At 50.2% G+C, this 26,350-nt stretch overlaps 1 protein-coding gene across 3 annotated transcripts in view; it reads left to right on the top strand.

Annotated features, from left to right (window-relative positions):
* LOC135899642 (nischarin-like) overlaps window positions 1-26,350 on the top strand; it is a 249,643-nt gene that overhangs the window by 166,101 nt on the left and 57,192 nt on the right. For all 3 annotated transcript variants that reach the window (XM_065428950.1, XM_065428951.1, XM_065428949.1), the window contains one exon: window positions 17,621-17,808. In XM_065428950.1, the coding sequence (XP_065285022.1) occupies window positions 17,621-17,808 (188 nt within the window). The remainder of the gene's footprint in view (window positions 1-17,620; window positions 17,809-26,350) is intronic.

Below are 26,350 nucleotides of genomic sequence, written 5' to 3'. Positions count from 1 at the left end.
CCTCGGGATTAACCCAGGGATAAACACATGGGCCGCACGTTTCAGCTTCGCTGATGAACCATCTTCACGGAGTGGAAGAGCCGACGATTTTTTATTATTATTTTTTTTTTTGGCTTGCGTGTTCAAAGACTGACCTCATCTTTCTTTTTGTAGCGCTTCTTTGGCATGGTGAGAAGCTTCGGTGGGGATGAAAATCGTCCTACAATCACGCAATTTGGCCAGATCTTCAGGCTCGTAAGCCTAAACGTAAGCAAAACGTTAAGACGACAGGAAAAAACACACAACATTTAGAAACGCAGCTTCTGTGCTTCGCTGTGTGCATTTCTTCCTTTCATGCAGTTTACCCTTTCAGTATAAACCAACTGGCCCAATAAATCTTATTGCTATAGGTGGATACCGCTTTCTCATGGTGTCACTAATTTGGACAAGGGAGAAAGCCAGTGAACGTGAAACACGCGCTAACTGCCCGTCTGCACGAGCTCAAGGCTGCGGCGAGGCGTCTGCAGTAGAGCTCGATAGAACGGCGCTGCCATCTGGCGGCTGTCACAGAAGTGGCGACAGCGGCTGTAAGCGCACGGGCGGAGAGTTTTACAACTGAAGCTAGTCTAGTAACATTGGTCACGGCTAGGCAGGAGTTTTATTTTCTTGCTGATCCTTTGGCATCTGACGCCGAGAAGGTGGAGCGGGCCATTCGTCAAGCCCACCCAACCTTTGCCGCTTACCTTCAGAGTGCCCGTTATCGTGACATAAACGAGTTAGCCTCTGATTCGAAGCGGATTCAGGGTGACATACAGGCAGCAAGAGCCTACCGCCTGTCGCCACCGCCGTCTGCCTCTCCTGAACCTTGGTGTGCGTGGGCTGGTGGTGACACGTCGTCCCGTAACTCCCCGAAATACGAAGTGGCCTCGGCCACGAGAAAACACAGAGAGGTGCATGGCTTTTCTGACGGTGCTCTTGATTCCTACTTGCACGCCTGGGCATGCTATTCTGCCCTGCACGGCCAATAAGAATGTGAAACCTGTGTCCTTGTGCACGAGGGGAAATCTGATCGCAGTGCCCCTTTGGCTAGCGAACGGAAGCTACCTAGCGCTCGAGACGGTCCCAGGCCCCCTTGGTCGGAACGAGGAGTTGTCTGCTACCGTTGTCATGAACGTGGTCATATTGCCTGAAAATGCAAAGCGCGCCGCCCGAGGCAAGAGCCTCTTCGCCCGTCGGGAAACAGCGTGAGCCGCCAGTGAGTTCCCCCTCGTCGGCAGCAACAGCAAGAGTGCAGGGTAGTGAAACGCAACCTCTGGCTCCAATGGCGTGTCGCACTGGAATTGACTCTTTCCCCACGCCGGCGCCTTTTATCGCCCTTACGAGCGCTTGTCGACAGTTTGTGGCGCTGCTGGATAGCGGGGCTTTGGTCTCACTGTTCGGCGAGGAGGTTATAGCTCATTTGCGTGGGCATACTGTCCGCATTAGAGCCTGCGACACCGGCTTTCACCTTGCGGGCGGCACGGTTACCTCGCGCTGCTCTGTGCAATTGGTTGTGCACTGGGAGAATCGCGAGTGCCATCAGGACTTTGTGCATCTCCGGGGTCTTTCCGTGCCCGTGATTCTTAGACGAGACGTCCTCGCACGCATGGGTATCGTGATTGACGTCGCAAATATAGGCTGCAGGGCAGGCCCTTCTGACCCCCTGCAACTCTTTGCTACACTCCCGCTGGCCACGGCAGCCCCTCAGATGCCGGAAGCGACACAAGAGCAGGAGAGGAGGTCTAGCACTGCCCCCTTAGCTCGTGTCCCTCACTCCGCTGCCAATACTGGCCCATTGGCCGGCATGCCAAAAAACGGTTAGTGCGAACTGCTTTCTCACGAGCATTATGCTGCTACGACGGTCACTGTGCTGGCTATCCCGGCGACGACCCTGTTAAGCAGCAGCTCCGACTGCTCGCTGCTGCCTTTTTCTGACAGCTTGTCGGCGCAAGAGGAGGCACCCCTGTCATTGCTGCTGACTCATTTCAGCGCAGTGTTGACTGAATGACCAGGTTGCACCTCTATTGTGCGACATCGGATTGACACAGGCGACATACAGCCATGGAAATGCAATTCTCGCCCCGTTAATGTGGCCAAGAGGAAGGCAATTGACCAGGCATTGGATGAGCTTATTGAGACCAGTATTGTCCAACGCTCAAACAGTCCCTGGGGTTCAGGGTGGTAATTGTCCCGAAAAGAGACGGCTCTTATTGACTCTGTGTGTACTGCCAGCTGAACGAGGTCACAAGGAAGGGTGCTTATCCTATTCCTAATGTGGACTCTATTGTGGCTAATCTAGGCGATGTGTGCTACTTCACCACCCTGGATGCTAGCCGTGGCTACCTGCAGGTTCAGATGGAGCCGACTGATGCGGAGAAAAGTGTATTCACCTCTAATTTCACTGCAGGCCTTTACCAATTTAACCGTATGCCATTTGGCTGCTCTGGAGCTGCAGCTGCGTTCCAGAGATTGATTGACTGCATTCTGGGGGATGCTAAGGGGTGCTATGCGCTGGCTTACCTTAATGACGTTGTCATCTTCTCTCGAATGTTCAAGGAGCACCTCCGCCACCTGGAGAATGTCCTCGAAAGATTGCGTGCCGCCAGGTTGACTCTAAACCTGAAGAAAGTCCAAATAGCTGAGACTCGCGTTTCCCTATCAGCTCTACCATTGACAGCGGTCATGTTCTGCCATGCGATGAGGAGGTGCAAGCTATGCTCGAATACCCAATGCCAGCAAACATTCAGGGCCTTAGGAGCTTTTTGGTAATGGTGAACTACTACAGACAGTCCATCCCGAATATTGTCCCTCTCTCCAAGCTCCATTGACTGCACTGTTGAAAAAGTCGGCACGATGGAGCTGGAGTCCTGAGCAGGAGGGTGCCTTTCATGCACTATCCCGAGCTCTAGTGGACACAGCCAAACTGCCCCGCAGGGGCATCTGCGCAAGCAGGCGTTTGGTGTGTTGCGACACCACGGACCCGAGCACACGAGGGTTGGACCCTCCCGCGTGTAGCCGTGCGCGGCTTAGCCGTGTCTGGGGAAAAGGGGATCCTGGGGGTTGAGCCAATGCCGGGTGTTTGGACCTTTACGGCCCCTCGGCGACGGCAACACACCCCTTTGGCCTCGGCTTCACGTAGACGGCACCCCCGGACTGACCCACCCGGGGGAAATCGGCAGTCGCCTTTTCCTGTCCTCCTCTCCAATCTTCGTCTTTCTCTCTCGTCTTTTTCATCTTTCCTGTCTTCTCATTACTTCTCCTCACTTCCTAGTTTCCTGGCGGCAAGGGTTAACCTTGTGTAGCTAGCCAGCCTTGGTTATGCTGTATTTGGTTATAGCAGCGATGTACGGCTGGCGTTGGCAGGGTTTCTCTAGCAGGAACTCCTGTCACGTCCCCCTGTTGGGCTCCATGGTGGGTGGTCGGCATCGCGGCCGAAAACCCTACTGTACTCATGGAAAACGTTTTTCCTAAACTCCCTGATCGCCCTCACAAACGAGGGCGCACCGAAGATCTTTCAGTTTTTCGGACGACAAGTCCAGAACTTTCCTAGATATCATGTGATCCACTCAGAAAACCCAGACAAACTAGTGCGTAACATCTCACCGTTCCTTGTTTCGAAGTCTTTAACTGAAGTTTTTGGAACAGGATATAAGGCGTCGAGAATGACAAGTGGTGATCTTCTCTTGGAGCTCCACGATAAGAAGCAGTACGAGAAACTGCCGAAACTCGTCTCATTTGGCGAAACCCAAATAACAGTAACTCCGCACCGTACCATGAACACCACCCGCAGCGTTGTCTCGGACGATGACATGCTAGAGCTCACTGAAGCTGAACTCTTGGAGGGCTTCAGTGAACAGAATGTAATAAATGTTAAGCGAATTAAGATCAGGCGAGACGGTAAAGAGATCAACACGAAACACCTGATACTCACGTTCGGTTCAAGTGTCCTCCCCGAGTCCATCGAGGCCGGTTATATCAAACTTCGTGTTAGGCCATACGTGCCAAATCCTCTCAGATGCTTTAAGTTCCAAAGGTTCGGCCACAGTTCACAGAACTGTCGAGGCCGGCTGACATGTGCCAAGTGTAGTGACACTGAACATTCCTCCGAAACATGCCAGAAGACTCCACATTGTGTCAACTGTGATGGCGAGCACGCCGCATACTCGCGCGCCTGCCCGTCCTGGAAAAGAGAAAAAGAGATTGTGACAATCAAAGTCAAAGAAAATATATCTTTCAAGGAGGCACGTAGGCGGGTGTCATACCTGTCTAAGAGCAGCTTTGCCGATGTGGCGCGTAAGGGGGCAGTGTCGCAACGGCCTCCGGCGGCTGTCAGACCCACAGGCAGTGAGTCGGCAGTTACGCCATCTGCCCCCGCGGCGGTTGCAGCTAGCGCTGCTCCGTCAACCGAGGAGAAGGGACCATCCACACCAAAGGTGGGTGCAGCCGAGGCTGCCCCAACCTCCGAGGCCCCTTCCAGCGCTGGCAACGTCCAGCGCAGCCAAATCCCTCAGGGAACCCCATCGACCTCCGGGCTGGTGGGCGCAGGGGTCTTGCCCTCCAAGGCGGGACTCCCTCTGAAAACCTCTCGCTCGCAAGAGCGCTTGTCCGGCGCCTCACACGAGGCAATGGACACTACACCTGACCCCAAGGCGCACCAAACGCCTAAGGAGCGTCGAGAATCGCTCGAACGCTTCAGAAAGAACAAAACACCTATTACAGAGCCTCGAAAGGGCTCTGTAATATAAGGCATCCACTCCGTCTCCGTAAACACAGCACCAATTCACCTTAAACATGGATACACAAATCATCCAATGGAACATCAGAGGTCTCCTTAGAAACCTTGATGATTTGCAAGAACTCATCCACAAACATAATCCAAAAGTGCTGTGTTTACAGGAAACTCACTTAAAATGTAAACACACAAACTTTCTCCGTATGTATCTTACGTTTTGCAAAGATCGCGATGATGCCGTCACATCATCGGGTGGTGTTGCGATTCTTGCTCATAGAAGTATTGCATGTCAACCTTTACAGCTACAAACGCCCCTTGAAGCAGTGGCGGTTCGAGTTGTCCTACTAAACAAACTCATCACCATTTGCTCCCTTTACATACCCCCGCATTACCAACTGAACAAACATGAATTTCACTCCTTGATCGATGAATTGCCAGAACCTTATGCTGTTCTTAGCGATTTCAATGCGCACAGCTCCCTGTGGGGCGACTCTCGTATAGATGCGCGAGGTCGCCTTGTTGAACAGTTCCTTTTCTCTTCTGGAGCGTGCCTTCTCAATAAAAAAGAGCCCACATATTACTCTCTTGCAAACCGATCCTTTTCGTCAATAGATCTCAGTATAGTCTCCCCGTCTGTACTGCCTGAACTTGAATGGGAAGTTACCGACAACCCTTACGATAGCGACCACTTCCCTATACTGCTAAGATCATATAAAGAAAACGAATATCCACCATACGCTCCTAGGTGGAAGATTGAGACAACTGATTGGGAGAAATTTCGATCTCTAACTAGTATCTCATGGGCTGACCTGTCTTCATTAGAAATTGACGCTGCAGTCAAGTTTTTTACAGCATTCATAATAGATGTCGCATATAAATGCATATCAGAAGTAAAAGGCTTGGCCTGCAAACGGCGTGTCCCATGGTGGAACGACGATTGTAGGATCGCTCGTAAAAAACAGAACAGGGCATGGGGGTTGCTACGCGCTTCTCCCACTGCAGAAAACCTACCGTATATACTCGTGTAAGGGCCGCCCTCGTGTAAGGGCCGCACCCCAACTTTGAAAGCGGATATTTCGAAAAAAAAAAAACAAAAGTTCAAAATGTCCCGCCAGAAAAGTGTAGTTAGTTCATTTACAGCCAGATGGCGCTGCACGCTTTTCCGCTTTTATTCTACTTCCGCCGACGCGCCGACCACGCTGTTGACAGCGCGCCGCCATATTTGCCTTGTGCGGCCTCTTTGTTGGCATCGTTCCTAGCATCGTGTCGATACGTTGGCAGCGCGACTTCAGATCGGTGTCGTCGGTGTCACTTTGTTGGTTGTAGTGAACCCTGCAGAAGCCAGCGCACGTGACGGACGATGGGCCGGCATCTGAGATCATTCACTGCAGCATTTAAGCTGCAAGTGATTGACTATGCCGAGGAGCACGGGAAGCGGGAAGCTGGACGAAAGTACGACGTCGATGAGAAGCGCGTGCGTTACTGGATGAATCAGAAAGATGCCCTCGCCGCTACTAACAGGAGCCGAAAGGCGTTTCGCGGGAAAAAGTGCAAGTACCCGCAACTCGAAAGCGAGCTCGTCAACTACGTCGTCGACACACGAAGGGACGGCTACGCCGTATCGACTGACATGATACGCGTCAAAGCCCTCAGCATCGCTCGCCACATGGAAATACCCCCGGCACAATTCAAGGCAAGTCGGGGCTGGGCTACGCGGTTTATGAACCGTAACCAGCTTTCTATTCGGCGCCGAACGACGATTTGCCAAAAACTGCCGCGCGAGTACGAAGACCACGTCATTAAGTTTCATCGCTTCGTGAATGCTCTCAGGAGGGAGCATGAATACGACCTGTCCCAAATTGGGAATGCGGACCAGACACCTGTGTGGTTCGATGCACCGGAAAGCACCACAGTGGATTTAAAAGGTGCGAAAAGTGTGTCTGTGCGCACGACTGGTGCAGAACGCCAAAGGTGCACTGTGATGTTGTGCATCACGGCAGACGGCAGGAGGCTTCCGCCGTACGTCGTATTTAAAAGGAAGACTCTCCCAAAAGAGAAGTTCCCTCAGGGAATCGTCGTACGTGCGCAAGAGAAGGGCTGGATGTCCGAGGAACTGGTCGTTGACTGGATTAAGACCGTCTGGGCAAACAGACCTGGAGGGCTGTTACAACGGAAAGCCCTCCTTGTTTTGGACAGCTTTAGGGGCCACTTGACCGACCGCGTCAAGAACCGAGTTGCCGCAACTCGTACGGACTTGGCCGTCATTCCCGGTGGCCTGACGAGTGTGCTGCAGCCGCTCGACGTATGCGTCAACAGACCATTCAAAGTGGAATTTCGCCGATGTTACTCTGAATGGATGGCTGGAGGCGTCCACGAGAAGACCCCTACAGGACGGCTGAAGCGGGCGTCGCTCCAACAGGTGTGTGAATGGATTTTGAATGCGTGGCGTGCCATGTCAGTAGAAGTAGTTGCTAAAAGCTTCAAGGTAACGGGAATTTCGAACTCCATGAACGGCACCGAAGATGACCGTCTCTGGGAAGACGCGGACGCCGAGGCGAGCTCCTCCGAGAACGAGGACAGCGAAATGGAATCCGAATAAAAACATTTCTGGCATGTCATTTGTGACTCTTGCACTCTGCTACTGTTGCATAAACAGTACAGACCTTTGGCCTGTACTGCCTGTACTAAATCGGCCTGATTCGTGTAAGGGCCGCACCTAGCAAAATTTTCGAAGAAAAAGTGCGGCCCTTACACGAGTATATACGGTAGTCAACTTTAAAAAAGTAAAATCCGAAGGCAGGCGAACCAGCCGACAGGCCAGACGAGAAAGTTGGCAGAAGTTTCTATCAAGTATTAACTCGTTCAGAGATGAGGCGAAAGCCTGGAACAGGGTCAATAGGATAAGAGGGCGACAAGCACATGCACTCCCTTTGGTAAACACAGAAGGCGATACCCTACAAGATCAGGCGGACTCACTTGGGGAGCACTTTGAGAGCGTGTCAAGTGCCAACCATTACTCACAATCCTTTCTGAAATATAAACAAATAGAAGAATGTAAGCCACTCATGAGAAAATGTCAACAGAATGAACCATACAATTGTCCTTTTAGCATTGCCGAGTTGAGAGCTGCCTTGAGCGCATGCAAGAGCTCTGCCCCGGGATCTGACAGAATCATGTATGAAATGATCAAAAACTTACATAAAGACACCCAACTTACACTACTCACACTTTTCAACACCATCTGGGATGCAGGGTACCTTCCAACCGCGTGGAAGGAAGCCATTGTAGTCCCTGTTTTGAAACAAGGCAAAGACCCTTCCTCAGTGGCAAGCTACCGCCCGATAGCCCTCACAAGTTGCCTTTGTAAGGTGTTCGAAAAAATGATAAATCGGCGACTCATCTTTTTCCTTGAACAGAGCAAAATTCTTGATCCTTATCAGTGCAGCTTCCGAGAAGGACGCTCCACAACTGACCACCTTGTACGTGTAGAAGCAAATATCCGGGACGCATTTGTACACAAACAATTCTTCTTATCCATATTCCTCAATATGGAGAAGGCGTACGATACGACGTGGCGTTACGGAATCTTAAGAGACTTGTCAGAAATGGGCATCCACGGTAATATGTTTAATATAATAAAAAGCTATCTGTCAAATCGTACCTTCCGGGTAAAAGTCAGCAATGCACTCTCACGTCCTTTTACGCAAGAAACGGGTGTACCCCAAGGAGGCGTGCTCAGCTGCACGCTATTTATCGTGAAGATGAATACGCTTCGTGCTTCACTACCACCTGCCATCTTTTACTCTGTCTACGTGGACGACATTCAAATAGCTTTCAAATCTTGTAACCTCGCAGTCTGCGAGAGACAGGTACAGCATGGCCTGAACAAAGTGTCAATGTGGGCAGACAAGAATGGGTTTAAGATCAATCCTAACAAAAGCTCTTGTGTTCTTTTTACAAGAAAGAGAGGACTTATCCCAGATCCTTGCATAGAACTGCGTGGACAACAGATACCTGTAAACAAAGAACACAAATTTCTAGGTGTCATACTTGACTACAGACTCACCTTCGTCCCCCACATTAAACATCTCAAAGAAAAGTGTCTAAAAACAATGAACATAATCAAACTTCTATCCCAGACTACGTGGGGTAGTGACAGGAAGTGCTTAATGAATCTCTATAAAAGCTTCATTCGATCACGACTAGACTATGGCGCCGTGATTTACCACTCTGCCGCCCCAAGCGCACTAAGGATGCTAGACCCAGTCCACCATCTAGGAATCCGACTGGTCACTGGCGCTTTCAGAACGAGTCCCATACAAAGTTTATATGTAGAATCAAATGAGTGGTCACTTCATCTGCAGAGAACATACATCAGCCATACATATTTTCTGAAACTCCACTCAAACCCCCAACATCCCTGTTATAATACCATTAATGACATGACATGTGCTACACTCTTTCACAATCGTCCGTCCGTAAGACAGCCTTTCTCGCTGCGTGTGAGGGAGCTTAGCGAAGAAATGCACGTTCCACTCCTCGAGCTTCGCCTAATGCATCCGGCCAAGCTGCTACCTCCTTGGGAGTGGCAGCTCATACAATGTGATATATCGTTCGTGGAAGTCACAAAGCATGCTCCAGAGATTGAAATCAAGATGGATTTCCGGGAACTCCAGCACAAATACTCCTGCACGGAGTTCTACACAGACGCATCAAAGTCACGCGACGGGGTATCCTATGCAGCCGTCGGTCCATCCTTCTCGGAATCCGACGTACTGCACCCGGAAACTAGTATCTTTACGGCTGAGGCCTACGGACTGCTGTCGGCCGTAAAGCATATAAATAAATCACAACTCCAGAAATCAATTATATATACGGACTCCCTCAGTGTTGTGAAGGCCTTGATGTGTTTCTGTAATCACAAAAATCCAGTATTTAATGAGCTCTACTCCGCACTGTGCAAAGCATATGTATCTAACCAACATGTGATCATATGCTGGGTGCCTGGACATAGGGGCATCGAGGGAAACGTTCTAGCCGACCAGATGGCCACATCAATCTCCTTGCATGCAGTTAATCCTACTGCTTCGGTCCCTGTCACAGACCTGAAGCCTTTCTTAAGAAGGAAACTACGAAGCCACTGGCAACGCATGTGGGACGAAGAAATCAATAATAAACTGCATGTAATAAAGCCACAATTAGGTTTCTGGCCTCTTGTAACAAAATGCCGCCGGACAGATGTGCTATTCTGCCGCCTAAGAATAGGACACACTTTTGGCACACATAACTTTTTACTCACGGGAAACGAGCCTCCAACCTGTGGTAGATGCGGGGAGAGGCTGACCGTCCTCCACGTCCTACTGGAGTGTCGGGAAGCCGAACCCGAAAGAAAAAAACATTTTCTCTTAGCATACAGGCACCACATTCCCCTTCATCCTGTTATGTTACTTGGTCCAGAACCACTCTTTGACACCAACGCCGTCTTAGGTTTTTTGAAAGATGTTGTGTTGCATGTTATTAGCCCCACACGTTCGTAGCGCTTCCTCTCTTCTGAGGATGTCGCTGCGATAATTATTTTGAATAAGCACATGCCTCTAGGCCCTTGTGGTTCAAGGGCTCTGGCGAGGCTGTAGTGCTGTAAGCAATTTAACGTCTCGCATATTTTAAACAATGCATCATTCTTTTACGATGGAATTTAATCTTCGCAGTCTTCGTCATTAATCATCGCCATAATTTTATAGCACGTAGATTTTACGCACTTTACAGCGACTATTTTTAGGCCACTTTACAGCCATGTCACATCTTCCATAATACATCGTTAACACTACCATTTGTCATGGCGCTCTTTGGCCAAACCTGGCCCTTGCGCCATAAAACACTACACATCATCATCACAGCCGAACTGAAACTGCCCGACCTTAACCGGGAGTTCGTTGACCAAGCTGGCGCGACCTGGCCCTTGGGGCTGTGCTGCTTCAAGAGCACGACGGCGATCTCCGACCAGTCTCCTTTGCCAGCCGGTCACTTACCGCCCCCGATCGCAACTACAGCGTGACCGAAAGTTAGTGTCTCACTATAGTTTTTGCTCTCCGGAAGTTCGACTGCTACGTCGACAAAGTGCCATTTGTGATGGAGATGGACCACATGGCACTCACCTGGCTTAAGCGCTTGCGTGAGCCCTCAGGCCGCCTCGTGCGCTGGGCGTTGCACTGCAGCGGTACAACTTTGTTGTACGCTACCGGAAAGGTAGCGTACAACAAAGCTACCTATCGAATGTACGCTATCGAACGTTGTGGCTGACGCCCTGTCGCGCGCCCCCATTTCGGCGTCTGACCCTTTCGTCCGCACTCCCATGAGCATTCGGAACAAGTAGAGACCGGAACCTGTGTCTCCAGTGGCTTGAATGGCGCAACCCCCAATGGCAAAGCGACCCCCAGATTGCCAGCCTCAGTAAAGGACATTGACCTGGTTGACCCCATCACTTCCTGGGGTATCCTCTTCAGCAGGCAAGAATTACTTAAGGCACCGCATAGCGATCCATTTTGTCAACGATTAAAGAGCCGAGTTCCCAAAAGAGGAGCGGTGGCAAAGCCGTTGGGCACACACGGACAGCTGGTATTGCTGTTGGCACCGAGTGCGATGCAGCTGGTACTGTTGCGGGCAGGTTGGATACGTATCTGCTTGATGCCAATGGAGTTCTCTTGCGCTATATCCCATCTGAGGAGGCTCCCCAGGAGTCTTTTAAGGTGGTGATACCCCACATTCCAAGGAAAGCCACCTTGAGCTATTTCCATCACTCGCGGTTGGCCAGACATGCGAGTGGCCTTAAGACTTTCCAAAAGTTGTGCCGCTCTGCTACCTGGCCAGGCACGAAGTGTGACGCTCTTCACTATGCCCACACATGCCACGTGTGCCAATGCAGGGGAAGCCTCCTGCGGGCCGAGGTCTTTAACCGCTTCGGGTTTCCAGTGGAGCTGATATCAGACAACGCGTCCTACTTCACGGCCAAGGTGTTCGTGGATGCGTGCACTGCCTTTGGCATTAGGCACCGCAAGATAACCATGTATCCCCCACAGGCCAAACCGACAGAGCAGATTAACCGGAACCTCAAGCCCTTGCTCGCGGCCTTTGCCCAGCAACACAAGGAGTGGGATGTCTGTCTTAAAGAGATAGGCTTCTTGTGATCCACGGTGAATCGTTCGACTGAGTACACGCCCGCTTTCCTCAGCTTTGGGAGATAGCTGCCAAACCACATGGATAACGTTCTGCGGACCAGCAGCAGGGCGTGCACCACGAAAGCCAGCTTTTCCGGCTACGTGGCAGAACTGTGCTCGCGGATGGACACAGCCCTTGACCTGGCCCGTTCCAACCTGGCAAAAGTACGAGCTGGACAGAAGGCCCAATACGACCGGTCACATAGGGACGGGCACTATGCTTTCGGCAACCTTGTTCTCACACGCAACCATGTCTTGAGTGACGCTGCCAAAGGCATCTCTGCCTCCCTGTCGGCCAAATGGTCGGGCCCATTCTGAGTGGAGACCAAAATGTCCCCTCTGGTATACAAGCTGGCTGACTACCAAGGGAGACCGGTCAGGGGTCCAGCTCACGTCTCGGACCTTCAACCTTTCGTTGCCAGAAGCAACGACTGGGGAAAGGGGTAGGCTGTCAACGAACCACAGGCAAACTGTGACACGGCTGGCCCCAAGCCACGCCACCGATAGAACCTGTGGAAACGCGCCTAGGCAGCTTTTCTCCCACCAGCTGGTAGCTGGACTTCATTCCCTACCAAGCAGGTGAACGGAGAAATGCAGCTACAGTGCGAGAGCACACATCGAAGTGGTGACAGACCCTTGTGGCCTAGTATTCGTTATGTGTTGCCCAAGGCTCAGTGTGGCAAACACCCCTTCTTGGGCAATCGGCTGGCTGGGCACCTTTTGGCAAGCCGGCTATGCCGGAGGGCTTTGCTGTCCTTTCCCCAACACCGTCGAGTCTTCTTGCTATGCCTAATCCCATTGTGCCGCCAGTCTTGCGGACCACAATGCCGCTGTCCCTGGACCTGTCACTGTGACGGACTCCTACATTTGAGGGCCACGAACCTGTACCAGCCTTACCACCTGCAGTGGGACAACGCTATCGTGAAAAGCGCCAGCAGTGGGGAGCGAATGCCTCGTTTATCTTTCACTTCAACACCTCTCTGAAACTCAAGATTACGCAACCTCCAGCACTAAACGTGTGGGAATGCCGCGCGCTATGCCACGCCATCTCAGTTTGCCCATTCACGGCTCACGTGGCAGATTACTTCTAAAACAGGGTCTGTGAGCTGCATATGTGCTCAGCCATGCTAAAGGCCATACACAGCCACTGCCGCACTACAAGAGGAGGCATGTGCCAACTTGACCCCCCCCCCCCCCTTTCACAAATCTGTGCAAGCTCTTTCCCCTCCCCGCTATCCTCTTGCTAGCACAAGAACACTGTGCTCAACCAGCCAGCATACTTTCTCATCTCATCCTCACGTCCCTTCACTATCACCTAAAACATATAGCACGCGGGGCATGATAGGATGTTATCGTACTTGGAATTACAGGGGCTCGGCTTTGGCAGTCCCTCTTGGTCGCTGGGCACACAATTTGAGAGACGCATTCGCAAGCAGCCACATGTAATTCAACCATTTGACAATCTGCATCTGTGGAAGTTTAGATTTATTGTCTCAGTATTCCATTGCGGCGGCAGTGCAGTTTCGTAATATTGAAGTCATGTACAGTGCAGCCCACTTATAACGATACCACATATAGCGATATATCGGTTCTAACGATGAGTTGAGTTCAGAGCATCAACTTATGCATTAGGGCTGTGAGAAAAAAGTCCATACATAATGATATTCACCACATATTGGATATAACAGTCGAAATTCTGCCTTTTAGGCAGCGTTTTCCATGCAGAATAATAGAGAAATTTGCTTTGCTAAGTTACCCTTAGCTGAGATGGGGCGAAAAGTTTGCCTATGTGAGTTCGTATCTGCCACCATTACTGCATAGCGCGCCGATTACAAAAGCCATGGAGAGCATCACAAGTTGGCACAGCATGCCGCAAGATGGCACCAGTCTTCGCGTCTTTGTCGCCAGCAAGCGTCCAGAGAAAAGGAAAAAAAAAAAACCTAGAGGTGAATTGCACCTGCGCTCTCTTTCTACGATATTTCTCTCTCCCTCAGCGAGTGTGGAAATGCACCGTGAAAGCAGCGGTAAGTGCCTCGAGAAAGTGCAGAGCTGTGTCGCTTGAGGTGAAGCTGCAAATTTTGCAAGACTCAAAAGTACTAGCTCGCGCAGTCAATGATAACGATTCTGAAAACAGCGAACGCTATGTTCATGGACACTAGAACCAGTGACCATGCCGATAAACGGAACCGGCGGGATTTGTGTGCCCGGCCGAAACCCCCATGTGTGAAACCAACACAGTGGCAGCCGCTGACATTGCTGAACTCTGGGAGCACGTCGCTACTGACGATAAAATAGGTGGTGCTTCAATGGAGGAGTTTTTGAGTGCAGATAGCACTATCCGATGGAGCGATCATTGTCGCAACAGACGGCAGCGTTGTGCGACGGAGGTGACGAGAGTGACAGTGACCCGTCTGTCACACCAATTCCAGTCTGCATGCAAAGCATACTGTTGTCGATAGAGTCGCTCATTGATTTCATGTGTGCTAAATTATAGCCGCCAGTGTTCGCGCCATTGTTGGATGCGATGCACACTGCTGTTGTGAATCTGAAACTTCCATGAAAGCAAGTGCAGATTTCTGACTATTTCAGTGTGCCTAACGCTTGACACGCTGTTTAGAGGTATAAATAAACGTTTCATTTTTCACAGCCTTCTTTCTACAACATCAATTTCTTTATCTTAGGTGGAAAATTTGGTTTCGAAGCTACAAAGGTATGTTCAGCAGCATTTCATAAAAATTTTTTTAGGGCAGTCCAGATATAGCAATGATCGGTTATAACGATGTGATTTTTCATTCTTCTTGATATTATAAGTGGGCTGCAATGCAGTATGAACACACTTCGTTATATTGAGGTTCCAAATACACCATATGGTGTTCTATAGGCAAGAAGTTATAAAAGTTATACTTCATTGTGTCGAGAAGTTCGTTACACTGAGGTGTAATGGCACATGGTGTTTCGTTATGTCTTGTATAGTGGACCATAGAACACTGGACTTTTGTTAATGGTGGTCAACTGGGTTTATTAAACATGAGGTGCACAGGAAAGGGTGTGGTTATATGGAGGTGCAGAGAGTAGTGGGTTTAAAGACGGGACGGTCGACGAGCAGAAGAGGAGCAGGCAGGCCAGACGCAACTTGATACTTTGTCTGCTCCTAGTTCATAGAGGAGGAGGGCCTCCGCAATGGAGGGAGCTGAGGTCTCGGAAGGGGCGTGTGACCAGTGTGTAACACTCTACATACGGGATACTTCTTGTAACACTTGGAGCATGCGAACAGTTCTTGTCGTAATCAAAATTTTTGAGCTTTTATTTCCATTGCATTGAAAAATGTCCAGAGTTGCAATGGTGGTGAGAGAGATCAGCCAGAAAATAGAAATAAGGAGTGAATATTGGCATGCATTCCTCTTTTCTACCAGTGTTGCCTAGCAGAGCCGTGTTTGAGCTGATTACAGTGCTGCAAAAATAAAATGTTTTAAGGCAATAAAACGAAAGGAAGTTGGTCGTATCTGCTGATTTTTTTTCTTTTAACTTTATTTCGTATCTATACATCATACAGGTTACAGGCACAGACAAAAAGCCACAAAATCGGCTTGACTAGGTCTGTGTCCCTTAAGGAAATAAACAGCACAAGGACATGCACTGCATGGTTTAACTCTTTTTCTTACCATGACCATTAAACATGGCTCTAGAAGAGCAACACTATCAGTGCCACGAGCCACCAGTCTGTACGTGCAGCAATGTCGAACAATGCAAAGTGAACAAAGTTGAACCTTCCGTGTCACGATTTACAACAAGGTGCCGTACAGTTACCTGACAAACGTGACTACCAATACAAGTAGGCTTACGGTAATGTAAAGGTTAAGGCCTAAAAGTGAATTAGAATTATGACAAATACGTAGCCACCTTTAGATTTATGACAACAAAATGCAAAGAAAAATGTGTAAACAAGCACTCAGACGTATTAAAATCGAAATTTGGTCTATTTAGTGTTATCAAAAAAAGAAACAAAGAAAAAAAAATGGCTGTGGCTTAGGTAAGGTTAAGCCCAGGATGCGAAGCATACTAGCCTTTATTTTAGTTGTTGAACCACTGTTTAGCCTGGTGAACTGCTGTTGCTTGGCTATATTTGGTTCGGCTAGACGAAGAAACAACTCATGCATTACTTCTTCGCCTTCAAGAGTGGAACGCGACAGCGTTCCCGTCGACCCGCCAAGGGGTGTAAGACAATGGGCTACAGGGCAGCGACTACGCGCCCCGCATTGGACGCGGTGAGCGTCGAGCAAAGCAGCGTTCGGCGCGGCAACGAAATGTGCGCCTGAGCAAGAGACGCACGCCTTAGAAACAGCGCGTTTCTAAGGCAACACCGCATTCACTAGAGGCGCTTTTGTACCGCTTTGAAGCGTTGTACTCGTGGCTCAGTGGTAGCGTCTCTGTCCCACACTCCGGAGACCCTGGTTCGATTCCCACCCAGCCCGTCTTGCAAGAGTTGAGCCAAAGCCACTTCTCCTCTGTCGTGACGTCACGGTGTCACGTGATTTCATGGTCACCGCCGCGCCTGAGGAGCTGGGTTGAGCCCTCGTAATATGCTTCGCATAAAAACACGAGTCGGGGTCATTTGGCGTCTCAAACGGTATATCTTGATATCTCTCATTGTATTCTTGTTTTCAACGATAGTGGCTCTGTGGTGACATACATTCATTCTGTGTATAAGAACACCTTTGCTAAATAAGATAAGCATCGTGTTTCCTATAAAGTCCTAGTGCGATAATATCCTATAGTGCCCTGTATGCTTTGGGTGCGAACGAAAGCATGCGAGGGTGAGCCAAGAAGCACGGTGGTTTGAAGAGTGCTGCCTTCTCACGCAAGCAAGTGGAAAGGATGAGGTGGGGGGCAGGCTGTTGCGGGTATTTTTGTAGCACGGCTGAGCACACAGCCAACGCACCCCATTTTAAAGCCAATCTAAGGGCTCGGCCGTGCTAGAAAACGGAGACGAACGTCAACCTGCAACCCCCCCCCCCCCCTTGCTCATGCAGGAAGACAGCGCTCGTCAAACCACCATCCTTCTCGGCTAACCAATTGGGTGTGCCAAGATGATGTGGCATCATGTGTGCTGTCTTCCCACACGTTCAGTACTGGAGGTTGTGTAATCTAAAGTTTGAGATGCGGTGAAGCAAAAGACAGGCTAAGCATTCGCTCCCCCGACGCTTTTCATGATAGCGTTGTCTCACTGCAGGTAACAATATCGGCAGCGGGGGCAATGTGAAAGCTGGGATGGTGTCGCTTCGTACTGCGGACATGAAGATATCTCAATGTGGCATGACACCAAATCTTTTGTCGCCAACTCTCAAATTCCAGAAATTTTTTCTCTTTCCCGTTTGCTTCTCCCTCTTGTCCGATAATTCCGAACATTTTGCGGCCCCTTCTGTGCAATAAAAATCTGTTGGCGACCGTATTTGTTCGCATTAAACATAGAATTTTAATATAATGAACTTTGGATATAACGAAGCAAATTACTGATTTTGCCAACTTTGTCATATGGATCTTCAACTGTACTATACCATTGTGTCCTACTACTTTGCTCAAATAAAAGCTCTGCTGCAGCGCAATGTGTGACATGGCCCTTGAAAATGTTGTGGCTGTCGTCTCTGCTGCATGGCAGGGCTGTCGCGGCTGTACTCCTTGGTGGAGCTGGACGTGTCGCACAATGCCATCGCACTCGTCTCCGAGGTGGGTCACGTGGGGGCGCTGCCGTGCCTGGAGAGCCTCGATCTGCGTGCTAACCCTGTGAACCAGCTGATCGACTATCGAGCCCATGCGCTACTCCTCTTTGGGAGTCGCGCAAATGAGGTGAGTGCTTGTGCCACATCTCGTCACCAAATAGATTGGCAAGACGTGCGGTCGGCCGAGTTGGGTGGTTGCAATTGCAAAAAAGAAAATCTAGCTGCAGCCACCTCTGGGTGACCGTCGACATTTATATTACAGCGTTGAAGCAGTGTAGCAACGCACCGTATTGCCCCCACGTAAGTTGAACGAGAAGAAAGGGGGTTAACCGAGGGGCTCGATTTTTATTAGTCATATCATAAGAAGCCAACAAACACTGACACCAAGGACAACATAGGGGAAATTACTTGTGCTTAATAAATGAAATGAAGAAACGATAAATTAATGGAAATTGTTGGTTGTGGGTTCGGTTCCCACCTGCGGCAAGTTGTTTTTTCATCCACTTTAATTTCCATTAATTTATCGTTTCTTTATTTCATTTATTAAGCACAAGTAATTTCCCCTATGTTGTCCTTGGTGTCAGTGTTTGTTGGCTTCTTATGATACCCCACCTAAGTTGGTCACGTATGAGGAGTGCATCGCAGCGAGACGCCTCTAACGTGCTTCCTTCTAGACACGCTGCGCCATCTAGCACCACCACTTCAAAGTCCGCTCGTGGTGCACATGCGACTATGCATTCAGACAAGATTGTCTGAATATATATGTTTGTTTCTGCCTGTAGCACCCGATAAATTTCAAAGGGTTTATAGTGCAGGAGTGGCACATACCCAGTGGCGCAAAAGACAAACTGGGAGAACTTCCCAAGGAATGCCAATTGCATTAAAAGAAGCACCAACAAGGCGGTGCATCAGGAATAGTTACTACATTATATAATGTCTCCACAAGATTGTGTAATGAATAGATGGCGGGGATAAAATAGTTCTACTTGTGACAAGTAAAAGGCGTCAAATCAAGCAGGAACTGAACGGAAAACCAGATCTGAATTGCTATTTTCAGCTGAACTGGGACCGAACCGAGCCAATATTTTTTCCGGCATTTTGCAACCGAACCCGAAATCGAATTTTTGGTGGAACTGTTCTGACCAGTTCTACCACAGGTTCAGCCCAAGGTTGTGTTTGTTGCAAATCGACGAGAGTGGACAATACTTCTTGTGTCCGTACGGCATGGCACGCAGTCTACTGCTATTACCCGCTCTCCCATTACAGTCCTGCTTTTCTCAGCGATCGCATTGGCTCGCCCAACTGCACGCACAATCGGATGAACTGTACATTGTGCACAGAGTCCGTGCACACTGTCTACACAGAGCATCGCCAACGCACCGTCACCGCGGAGAGCATTGCTTGTGCTCGTGGCACTTGTTGTGTACAGGCACAGCAGCATATTGGTTGTGCTGCCCTGTAAGCATGTTGTTGCAGGTGGTTAATTGCACTTTCAGTGACTTCTTGCTCCTGCAGCTCGATGAGGCCTCGGAGAAATTTTACAGCCATAGTGCAGACAGCGATAAACCAGTAAAGTAAGAGGGAGTGCAGACTTTGTTTTGCTCTGTTATTATTATTATTATTGATCAGCCTGGTTACGCCCACTGCAGGGCAAAGGCCTCTCCCATACTTCTTCAACAACCCCGGACATGTACTAATTGTGGCCATGCCGTCCCTGCAAACTTCTTAATCTCATCCGCCCGCCTAACTTACTGCCGCCCCCTGCTACGCTTACTTCCCTTGGGATCCAGTCCGTAACCCTTAATGACCATCGGTTATCTTCCCTCCTCATTACATGTCCTGCCCATGCCCATTTCTTTTTCTTGATTTCAACTAAAATGTCATTAACTCACATTTGTTCCCTCACCCAATCTGCTCTTTTCTTATCCCTTAACGTTACACCTATCATTCTTCTTTCCATAGCTCGTTGCATCGTCCTCAATTTGAGTAGAGCCCTTTCGTAAGCCTCCAGGTTTCTGCCCTGTAGGTGAGTACTGGTAAGACACAGCTATTATACACTTTCCTCTTGAGGGATAATGGCAACCTGCTGTTCATGATCTGAGAATGCCTGCCAAACGCACACCAGCCCATTGTTATTCTTCTGATTATTTCCGTCTCATGATCCGGATCCGCTGTCACTACCTGTCCTAAGTAGATGTATTCCTTTACCACTTCCAGTGCCTCGCTACCTATTGTGCATTGCTGTTCTCTGCCGAGACTGTTAAACATTACTTTAGTTTTCTGCAGATTAATTTTTAGACCCACACTTCTGCTTTGCCTCTCCAGGTCAGTGAGCATGCATTGCAATTGATCCCCTGAGTTACTAAGCAAGGTAATATCATCAGCGAATTGCAAGTTACTAAGGTATTCTCCATTAACTCTCATCCCCAATTCTTCCCACTCCAGGTCTCTGAATACCTCCTGTAAACACGCTGTGAATAGCATTGGAGATATCGTATCCCCCTGCCTGACGCCTTTCTTTATTGGGATTTTGTTGCTATTGTAATGGAGTGTTTGAACAGTTCAGTTGGTAGCGTCTGTTCGTAATCGAGAAGGAAGGTCACGCAGAGCAGGAACAGCTGGTTGCCCGAACGGCTCACGCTCGCGCTAAGCACTGGCGATCCGGCTGGCCCACTGGTTCGACTGCAGGCATGGAACAGACGATCTGGCTGGCCTTGTCCTTGTGCTCTTCTTCTTCATTACAATTACCCCCGGTGCAAAAGCAGAGCCATCCTGGCGACTTACGACGTGGAGACGAACGGGTCATAGAATTGTTTCAGGCGGCGAACGTGAACAAGATCCCGTCCACGGCGGCGCTTGTCGGATGTCAGTGTAAGCGGCTCTATGACACAGTTGACCGGAGAGGTGCGTTCGACGATGCGGTATGGTCCATCATACTGCGAGAGAAGTTTTGTCGAAAGTCCAGGCATGGTAGCAGGCACGGACAACAACACAAGTATGCCGGGAGCGAAGTTCGGATTCGTAGCGTCACCATCACGATTGGCTTTTTGTCGTTGTTGATCGGCGGAGGTGAACTTTCGGGCTAATTGACGGCATTCCTCGGCGTATCGGGTGACGGCGGAAATGGAAGCACACTCTGACGTGTCTGGTGTATAAGGCAAAACCGTATCAATAGTATGGGAAGGATCGCGACAGTAGAGAAGAAAGTATGGAGAAAATCCTGTAGTACTTTGTGTAGCCGTATTATATGTGTACGTGACAAATGGGAGGATGATGTCCCAGTTTGTATGCTCCGATGAAACGTACATGGCGAGCATATCACCTAGGGTGCAATTGAAACGCTCCGTTAGCCCGTTAGTTTGAGGATGGTACGCCATGGTGGTCCGGTGAACTATGCGGCATCGAGCAAGCAGTGCTTCAACCACTTGCGACAAAACACACGGCCTCTATCACTCAGCAGCTCCCGAGGTTGGCAATGACGAAGAATAAAACGATGGAGCAGAAAGGATGCAACGTCACTGGCGGTCGCTGCAGGTAGAGCAGCGGTTTCAGCATAGCGTGTCAGGTGATCAACTGCGACAATAAATCATCGTTTGCCAACGGGTGTTAGCGGTAGCGGCCTGTACAGGTCAATTCCCACACGGTCGAAGGCACGAGCAGGGCACGGAAACAGCTGTAATGAACCGTGGGCTGGATGAGGCGGAGATTTGCGGCGTTGGCATTGCAGGCACGAGTGGACAAACTTTTCGACAAAAGTAAACATTCCTCGCCCGTAGTAACGTTGCCGCAGGCGGTCATACGTCTTCAAAATACCTGCTTGTGCACATTGTGGGCCAGTATGGAAAGACGCGCACATGTCGGAACGCATAGTCTCGGGGATAACCAAGAGCCACTTGCGACCATCGGGCTGGTAGTTGCGTCGATACAAGAGGTTATTCCGGACAGCAAAGTGGGCAGCCTGGCGACGCAGGGAGCGGGAGATTGGAGATGCAGGCGAGCCAGAAAGGAGATCCAGAAGAGAGGCCACCCAAGGATCTTTGCGCTGTTCTGATGCGCAGGTGGCGATGTCGACCGAGGATGCCGCCTCAATGGTGGAGAGGGAGGCCGTGCCGGCTGGCAGCGGAGAGCGGGACATAGCGTCGGCGTCAGTGTGCTTGCGACCTGAGCGGTAGATGACGTGTATATCGTATTCTTGAATGCGCATAGCCCAGTGGGCAACGCGTCCAGACAGGTCTTTTAAAGAGGATAACCAACAAAGGGTGTGATGGTCAGTAACGACATGGAAAGGCCTGCCATATAAATAAGGGCGAAACTTCCAGAGTGCCCAAACGATGGCCAAGCATTATTTTTCTGTGATGCTGTAATTGCGTTCCACTTTGGTCAGCGCACGACTGGCGTAAGCAACAACGTACTCGGAGAAGCCAGGCTTGCGCTGCGCAAGGACAGCGCCAAGGCCAATACCACTGGCATCGGTATGCACTTCAGTTGGGGCGGTGGGGTCGTAGTGTCGCAGTATAGGCTGAGATGTCAGGAGATTGCGTGAGGTCACGAACGTGGTGTCGCAAGCAGGAGACCAGGAGGCTAGGTCGTCGGCGCCACTTAAGAGTTGTCAAAGGTGATATAATTGAGGCAAAATTGCAAACAAAGCGTCTGAAGTAAGAACAGAGGCCGATGAAGGTGCGGAGTTCTTTGAGTGTCTTAGGTTTCGGAAACTCTGTCACAGCGCGAAGTTTTGATGGGTCGGGGCAAATGCCGTCGTGTGATACGAGGTGACCTAGAATCATGAGCTTGCGCACGGCTTACTGGCACTTTTTCAGGTTCAGTTGCAGGCCTGCGTTGGTCAAGCACGTCAACACTTGCCTAAGGCGAAGAAGATGCGTGCTGAAATCAGGGGCGAACACAACGATGTCGTCGAGATAGCACAAACACGTGCTCCATTTTAGGCCGCGCAAGATATTGTCCATCATTCGTTCAAAGGTAGCAGGCGCATTGCATAAGCCAAATGGCATCACATTAAATTCGTATAAACCATCCGGCGTAACGAATGCAGTTTTAGGGCGATCAACTGCTGACATTGGGACCTGCCAGTAGCCCGAGCGTAAATCCAATGAAGAGAATTGAGCGCCTTGCAAGCTGTCCAGAGCGTCGTCAATGCGTGGTAGAGGGTAGACGTCTTTTCGCGTTATCTTATTAAGACGGCAATAATCGACGCAGAACCGAATAGCACCATCTTTTTTCGTAACGAGAACCACCGGTGATGTCCACGGGCTATTGGAAGGTCGAATGACGCCACGCTGAAGCATGTCGTCCACATGCTCACTGATCACCTGACGTTCCTTGGCGGATATGCGGTACGGGTGCTGCCGCAATGGCGCGTTGGAGCCAGTGTCGATGTGGTGGCTGACAGTTGACGTGCGACCCAGAGTAGGCTGAGCGACATCAAAAGAAGAATGGAACTGGGCAAGCAGGTGAAGAAGCTGGGAGCGCTGCTCGGAAGTGAGGTCATCGGCAATGAAAGGTGTGAATAAGTCAGGTGATGGCGGAGCAGAAGGGGAAAGTGCACAGAAGTCGGTGAGCTCTGTATACGAAGCATCTGGCACATCGGTTATAAACATGTCATCAAGAGGCTGAACATGGCCAAGTGCTTCACCGCAAAGAGCCGTCAGGGCTGTAGGAAGCGGATTGCAGAGAGCGATGGCGCTGAGACCGGCTGAAATGTCAAGCGTGGCGAAAGGGAGGGGAACATCTTTGCGGGTTATGAAGAGTTCCGAAGGAGTGAAGAGGACAGTGCCTTCAGAGACTGCGCCACAGAAGACGGGAACAACGGCAGACGAGTACAGCAATATGGCGATGTCTTCCCGAAGGACTAGTTTAGCGGGAAGAGATGTGGCACCGACGAGAGGTACGTTACACAGAGGGGAGAATTTGACTTCAGCACGTGCACAATTGATGACGGCGTTATTTTGCGAAAGAAAGTGTCACCCAAGTATCACGTCGTGAGAGCAGGACTGAAGAACCACAAACTCCACAATATAGAGAACGCCCTGAATAACAACTCTAGCTGTGCATGCTGCTGAAGGCTGCACTGGCTGGGCGCTTGCTGTGCGAAGAGAAAACCCAGAAAGTGGCGTCGTAACTTTTCGTAAGGCGTGAGAGAGGCGTTCGTTTAGGACAGACATGGCTGCTCCAGTATCAATTAGCGCAACAGTGGGGACGTCGTCCACAGTAAGGTCGAGAACGTTCGAAGGCGACAATGGAGGACTTGTAGAGATCGATGGCGACGCAGTTCTTGCCTCCTGAACTGCGCCGACGCATGGAGGATAACGAGCGGCGACGCGGGGAAGGTGAACGACATGTAAGGACCGGGCGCTCGGCTGGTGGCCTGTTCAACTGCCGACTAAGATAAGTGTCACGAAAAGGTTGCACGTCGGCGTAGGGAGGCGACTGCACCAACCCATCAGAGTGCAGCATGCGGCGGCGGCAGAGTCGTGCCACATGGCCGGGAATACCGCAGACATAACATATGGGCCTGTTGTCTTGTGTGCGCCAAGGATTAGCAAACGCAGGAGCAGGTTGATGAACGGGATGATGAACGGGTGGTAGCGGCCGTCAATGTAGCGCAACGAGTGGTTGACGAGGAGGCTGCGCGGCGACGGATGCGTAAGTAGGTGGCGCGGCGTCAGGGTACAGCTGATGCTGCAATTGGTAGAGCCTCAGCAACTTGAGGCTGCGCGGCGATGGATGCGTAAGTGGCGCGGCGACAGGGTACTGCTGATGCTGCATAGGTAGGGCCTCAGCAACTTGCTCTTCAATAACCCGCCGGAGCGTAGGGGCGAGCTGTGTAGGAGGCTGTGACGGCAGCGGCTGCTGTTGAGGTAGCTCAGCAAAGGGCATTAGAAAGAGCTGACGTGCAATTTCCTCCCGCACGAAAGCTTGGATTTGGGTGAGCAGGGGGGAGCGATCAGGGAGGACAGTCATAGAAGAGAGGGCCTCGTCAGCCACGGAGGGGCGCCTGGTCAAATCGTGCTGCCTTCTCTACTCGTCGTAGCTTTGGCACAAGTTTATGAGCTCTGCTACGGTGCGCGGACTCTTGGCGATCAACATTTGAAAAATGTCATCGGTGATGCCCTTCAAAATGTGCTTCAATTTCTCATTTCGGACATAGAAGCATCCACACGTTTGCACAGGTCGAGAACCTCTTCGATGTAACAGGTGAATGTTTCACCAGGTTGTTGCGCTCGCTCTCGTAACCGCTGTTCGGCGCGCAACTTGTGGACGGCAGGGCGACTGAAAACTGCAGCGAAACTGGTCTTGAACGCGGACCAGGACTGAAAGTCGGCTTCGTGATTTTTAAACCACAGGTGAGCCACTCCTGCAAGGTAGAAGATGACGGCATTTAACTTGGCGGTATCGTCCCATCGATTGTGCAAGCTCACCCGTTCGTAAGTAGACAACCAGTCATTGACGTCCTGCTCATCTGCACCGCTGAAAACTGCTGGGTGGCGTTGCGGTACAGCGCCAGAGCAGGCCACGGAGGGTGGCGGCGACGTCGGCTGGGGAGAGGCAGGCATGATGGGAGGCAGAGTCCGAGACCGGAGTTCCAGGGTGTAGATGTCCTTGAATACCCTGCACCTCCACTAATTGCAATGGAGTGTTTGAACAGTTCAGTTGGTAGCGTCTGTTCGTAATCGAGAAGGAAGGTCACGCAGAGCAGGAACAGCTGGTTGCCCGAACGGCTCACGCTCGCGCTAAGCACTGGTGATCCGGCTGGCTCACTGGTTCGACTGCAGGCATGGAACAGACGATCTGGCTGGCCTTGTCCTTGTGCTCTTCTTCTTCATTACAATTTCTTTATGGAGGACTACGGTGGCTGTGGAGCCGCTATAGATATCTTTCAGTATTTTTACATACGGCTCATCTACACCCTGGTTCCGTCATGCCTCCCTGACTGCTGAGGTTTCGACAAAATCAAACGCTTTCTCATAATCAATGAAAGCTATATAGGGGTTGGTTATATTCCGCACATTTCTCTATCACTTGATTGATAGTGTGAATATGATCTGTTGTTGAATAGCCTTTACGGAATCCTGCCTGGTCCTTTGGTTGACAGAAGTCTAAGGTGTTCCTGATTCTATTTGCGATGACCTTAGTAAATACTTTGTAGGCAACGGACAGTAAGCTGATCGGTCTAAGTTTTCAAGTCTTTGGCGTCGCCTTTCTTATGGATTAGGATTATGTTAGCGTTCTTCCAAGATTCCGGTACGCTCGAGGTTATGAGGCATTGCGTATACAGGGTGGCCAGTTTCTCTAGAACAATCTGGCCACCATCCTTCAACAAATCTGCTGTTACCTGATCCTCCCCAGCTGCCTTCCCCCTTTGCATAGCTCCTAAGGCTTTCTTTACTTCTTCTGGTGTTACCTGTGGGATTTCGAATTCCTCTAGGCTGTTCTCTCTTCCACTATAGTCGTGGGTGCCGCTGGTACTGTATAAATCTCTATAGAAGTCCTCAGCCACTTGAACTATCTCATCCATATTAGTAACGATATTGTCGGCTTTGTCTCTTAACGCACACATCTGATTCTTGCCTATTCCTAGTTTCTTCGTCACTGTTTTTAGGCTTCCTCCGTTCCCGAGAGCCTGTTCAATTCTATCCATATTATAGTTCCTG

The sequence above is a fragment of the Dermacentor albipictus genome, unplaced genomic scaffold (assembly GCF_038994185.2).
Source record: "Dermacentor albipictus isolate Rhodes 1998 colony unplaced genomic scaffold, USDA_Dalb.pri_finalv2 scaffold_16, whole genome shotgun sequence".
Taxonomy (NCBI): Eukaryota; Metazoa; Arthropoda; class Arachnida; order Ixodida; family Ixodidae; genus Dermacentor; species Dermacentor albipictus.
This window is presented reverse-complemented; position numbering and strand designations above follow the sequence as displayed.